The 5,230-nt window shown below is 33.7% G+C and overlaps 1 protein-coding gene across 1 annotated transcript; it reads left to right on the forward strand.

Annotated features, from left to right (window-relative positions):
* Window positions 1-1,123: 1,123 nt before the first annotated feature.
* On the forward strand, window positions 1,124-4,500 carry LOC108483198 (pentatricopeptide repeat-containing protein At2g13600-like). Its single transcript, XM_017786467.2, has one exon. It carries the CDS (start codon window positions 1,360-1,362, stop codon window positions 3,544-3,546), a length of 2,187 nt encoding a protein of 728 aa, XP_017641956.1. The 5' UTR covers window positions 1,124-1,359; the 3' UTR covers window positions 3,547-4,500.
* Window positions 4,501-5,230: the final 730 nt, after the last annotated feature.

The following is a 5,230-nucleotide window of genomic DNA, read 5'->3' on the forward strand; positions in this document are numbered from 1 at the left end:
TTGATTAATTACTACACAATTTAGTCCCAGTACCATTTATAATAATTTAATCAATTTAATTACTAAAAAATTCTATTTAATTAATTTTTGAATAATTTTATTTCTAATTTAATTATTCATATTTCAATTTTCTAACTCTACACTCATTTTGTAATTGCTCGATAAAAATATTTGGATGGTTTGGTTTAATAAATTTGAATCCCAAAATAGATTTTTCCGACATTGATAAAAATCAAGTCGTTACACATCTCTTCTATCATGCCGGAGTTCATAATTCCAATCCTTATGGCTTATAAAAACAATGAAACCTTAGGTCTAAATCAAAATCAGACTATATTAGGTATACAACAAGTTATAAAAATAACTAGTTTTTTTTCCAATTGGGTCTCCTTAATTCTACTAATTCGTAAATTTTGTAACTATCAATAGTTTTATCAGTGGGATTATTGTTCTCTTATTGATGGGTGTCGAATCCACCAAAAATAAAATTTTATGCCTAAAATTAATTGAATTTAAAATTTTCAGTATATGAAGTAGGATCGATCCTACAGAGACTGGACTAACCTATTTTATGATTTCATACTACCAAGATTTATACGAATTCACTCACGAAATAAAAGAAAGAGGGTTAAATCTGAATATAAAATAAATAATAAAAATTAAATAAATATGAAAACTCAACAAAAAAATATAATGAAATTACATTTGAAGAAATAGGAATAATTTTGATTCCAGTTTTGAATTGATCCTAGATAATAAAATTTTCTCCTCCAGTCGATTAAACAGTTATATCGATTGAGGAATAGCCTCAAACGCCAGTCCTTCCATAGTTGTAAATTAATTGCAGGAGCAACTTGAAAATTAACCTTGAAATCAACGTCTATGATTTAATTCCTTGGCAACTTTACAAACTAGAAGAATCCGAGTCAAATCGATAGCTTCAATTGTGTGAGTTGTTTAAACTTGATTGTCAACTCCCTTAATAGATCCAACTACTCACTTTATTGATCATGTCAATTTATTTTTTAGTGGACCGAATACGAAAATTACTAATCACATTGACTCACCAACGATATGTCGTCCAACATTAAACCGAGGGACACCTTCTTGATTTGATGTCAACGTTGAAAGAGAAATAAAAATTGAGTGAGAATGGAATAGAGAATTGAGAGAAATTTAAAAGAGAGAGGGGATTATATAGGGAGAAAAAAGAGACGCGGGGGGGTTAATCCAGTAATTTTTTAAATAATATTCATCAAATCCTTCCCCTACAATTTTTAGGTATTTTATAGCCACCATCCCCTATAATTCGTCAAATACTTCTCCTTCCCGATCTCTTTCCCCTTCCAATTTCGTAGCATGAAAACTGCATTGAAAGCCCTTTTCTTAACAAACCCAAGCCAAAACTTCAACTCTTATATTAAAGAATGTGCTTCTTTATTAAAGAATTTCTCAGAAAAAGGCTTGGTCACTGAAGGAACTGTCCTTCATAGCCATTTACTGAAGAAGGGTATTTTTTCTGAGAAATTTATAGCTATCAAGATGTTAATAATGTACCTTGATTTTAGGAAATTAGCTGAAGCTAATCAGATAGTGAAAGAGTTTAATGGGTTTGATTTAGTTGTCCAAAACTGTTTGATTAAAGCTAATACAGAATGGGGAAATTTGGTTGAAGCTCGAAAACTGTTCGATCAAATGCCTGAAAGAAACGAGGTTACGTGGACTACGTTGATTTCAGGTTTCATGAAATATGGAAGATGGGAAGAATCAATGTGGTATTTTGAAATGAACCCATTCAAGAATGTGGTTTCCTGGACCGCTGGGATAAGTGGGTTCTTGAAAAACGGGTTCAGTTTTCGTGGTTTGAAACTTTTTTTAAGGTTGCTTGAATCTGGGGTTAAGCCTAATCAAGTTACTTTTACTTCTGTGATTAGCGCGTGTATAGAAACTGGGGACTTTGATTTGGGAATGAGTGTTTTGGGACTGATAGTGAAAACCGGGTTTGAGGATAATGTCTCGGTTTGTAACTCTTTGATAACATTTTGTTTAAGGATGCATGAATTTGATTTGGCAAGGAGGGTGTTTGATCGCATGGAAACAAGAGATGTCATCTCTTGGACAGCGATTTTGGACATGTATGTGGAGATGGGGGACTTGGGAGAGGCAAGGAGGATTTTTGATGAGATGCCAGAAAGAAATGAAGTTTCTTGGAGTGCAGTTATTGCTAGGTATAGTCAGAGTGGTGATCATCTAGAGGCCTTGAAACTCTTTCGACAAATGGTTCAAGAAGGCCTTAGGCCGACTATCTCTTGTTTTTCTTGCATTCTTAGTACATTGTCTAACGTTAAGAATTTACAAGCAGGGAGGAACATCCATGCTCATGTTAAGAAAATTGGGATCGAGGGAGACATTTTCATCAGTAGTTCTCTTGTTGATTTGTACTGTAAATGTGGAGATACTAAAGATGGGCGATTCATTTTTAATTCCATCAAAAAGAAGAATGTGGTTTCATGGAATGCTATGCTTGGTGGCTATAGTATGAATAGACAAATGGATGAAGCTAAGTATTTCTTTGATAACATGCCTACTCGAAGTAACGTCTCCTGGGGTATTATAATTGGTGGCTATGTAGAAAATAAGCAATTTGATAAGGTGTTTGAAGTATTCAATGAAATGCTTTTGTCTGGGGAAACTCCAACAAAGCTCACTTTCTCAAGTGTGCTTTCTACTTGTGCAAGTGTGGCTTCGTTGGAAAAAGGCAAGGATATCCATGGAAAGATCTTAAAACTAGGGTTTCATTATGATGTTTACTTGGGGACTGCCTTAACTGATATGTATGCAAAATCTGGTGATATTGAAAGCTCTAAGCAGGTCTTTGATAGAATGTCAGAGAGAAATGAATTTTCATGGACTGTTATGATTCAAGGCCTTGCAGAAAGTGGTTTTGCAGATGGTTCTCTTTCCTTGTTTGAAGAAATGAAAAGAAGTTCCTCTGTTGCTCCTAATGAGTTCATGCTTTTATCAGTTTTATTTGCATGTTCTCATTGCGGGTTAGTTGATAAAGGACTTGAGTTCTTTGGTGCAATGGAGTCAGTATATGGTCTAAAGCCAAAAGAAAGACATTACACGTGCGTAGTAGATATGCTGTCTCGATCTGGACGCTTATATGAAGCTGAAGAGTTGATAAATTCCATGCCATTTCAACCTGAAGCTAATGCACTGGCAGCTCTACTAAGTGGTTGCAAGACATACAAAAATGAGGAGATAGCTGAGAGAACGGCTAGAAAACTTGTTGAATTTGCTGAGAAAAACTCCGCTGGATTAGTCTTGTTGTCAAACATATATGCTTCAGCCGGAAGATGGGTTGATGTTTCAAATGTTAGGAAATTAATGAGGGAGAAGGGATTGAAAAAGAGTGGTGGCTGCAGTTGGGTTGAGGTGAGAAACCATCTATATTCTTTTTATTCGGAAGATGGAACACACTCAAAATTAGCTGAGATTTATGATATCTTGGAGCTCTTGAGATCTGAAATGATGGCTTCTTAAAGTAACTTCTTTAACTTACAGTCTTACCCTTTCTTGCTTGTGGAAATGATCTGGGATTTCATGGGCATTATATGCTGTACAGGCAGTTAAAAGGCAGTATATAAGGGTGCATAATATATGGTGGTTGCAACTGCAACGTAAACATCAGAGAGAAAGAAGGGTTGACAGTTCTTGATTCAATATCAGAGCATTATATCTTGATTTCTAGCCTCTCTACTCAAACCTTCCAAACTCAAAACTGTCTAAGTTTAGGCTCATCTCAGCTACGAAGTAATCAGAATTTTGTTTATAAAGGAAATAGAGTCCAGGTTTCAATTATAGAAAGCAAGGTTGAACGGTCTGAGTAAGCAGGTGGAGGGTTGCACAAGTTGAAGAAGACCATGGAAAAAAACCGTAATCACTGACAGGAGGAGATTTTCCCCCTCTTAGAATCGAGAATCTACCCATTTTGATAATTATTCTTGTAAAACTCCGGTGATCTGACTCTGGCAATAGCATCTGTATCTTCATACTGGGGAACTTGTAGTTCTCTTTGAAGTTGCTGCACCTTCAACAATTGCAACCAATACAGGTAAAAATAATCTGAATCCTAATCATAAGGCCGTCCAGCACATAGATTTATATAACTTAAAAACTAGGGTGTGCCAAAAGTTGAACTTGAAACAAAGAAAAAGAAATTTTGCAATTTCTAGTCTTTCCAACATATTAGCAATGCATAAATCAAATTGCTTTTCATTACCTACCTGTTGAGCTCTTTATACTCCTTTTCTATAGTACCCTGCAAGTCTAGCTAGAAATCTGCTTGGATAATGCATGCTAGTTATTTTGTGACATTATTGAAAGGCAGTTGGGATGTTTAACCTATTTATGTATTCTTTTAAGTTTTACATTTGAAAGATACACATGATTTTTTTGGAACATTTATGTTATTTAAGAAAAAAGTAGTACTTTAAATGTTATTTGGACATGATAAGTATTGGATACAATATATGTCCAGCTTGGGCTTGTTCATTCTTTTTTACGTTTATTTGAAGGATCTTTGTAATGTCATATTCCCACACCGGTTTACGGACAGAATAAACAATAATCAGAAAAGTGAACTTGTTTCTTTGACTTCCATATAGATTGTCAATGTGTTTTTTATTCAAAATGTTGTGATTCCGACTAATGCTTTGTCTTGAGATTGCTTAAATCTCTTTGCTCAGGAAGGTTGAGGACGAAGTAATCATGGAATACATTTTCCAAAGACTTTTTTTTTTTTAATTGGAGAATGAATAATTGGAACAATGGAATCGATTCATAAGTAGGATTAGGAGTTGACAAGTGTCCTATAGAACATTTGTGAAATATTAAAAAAAATAAATATTTGAAATAGAGAAACACATGGTAATATTTTAAAATTATTTGTGACAAAAAGAGAGTACAATGTTGGTGCACCAAATATTAGCCTTTCTCATATATATATATATATATATATATATATATATATTTAGTTTTCTTAATTAAAAATAATTTAATGAAAATCAAAACTCCAAAACTTTGATTCTTTTCAACAATGATTGGGTTTTTAGGATGATTTTAAAATATTTATTTTAGACACTAATAAAATAATAATACATTGGCTTGGATTCAAGTCGTGCTAGTCATGTTTGTTGTTTCAAGCTTTATCCTATTTTTATAATTC

Source organism: Gossypium arboreum, chromosome 7 (assembly GCF_025698485.1).
Source record: "Gossypium arboreum isolate Shixiya-1 chromosome 7, ASM2569848v2, whole genome shotgun sequence".
NCBI classification, from domain to species: Eukaryota; Viridiplantae; Streptophyta; class Magnoliopsida; order Malvales; family Malvaceae; genus Gossypium; species Gossypium arboreum.

Bases quoted from the DNA above. Each gene is read 5' to 3' on its own strand.
- LOC108483198 (XM_017786467.2), top strand. From the start codon at position 1,360: ATGAAAACTGCATTGAAAGCCCTTTTCTTAACAAACCCAAGCCAAAAC.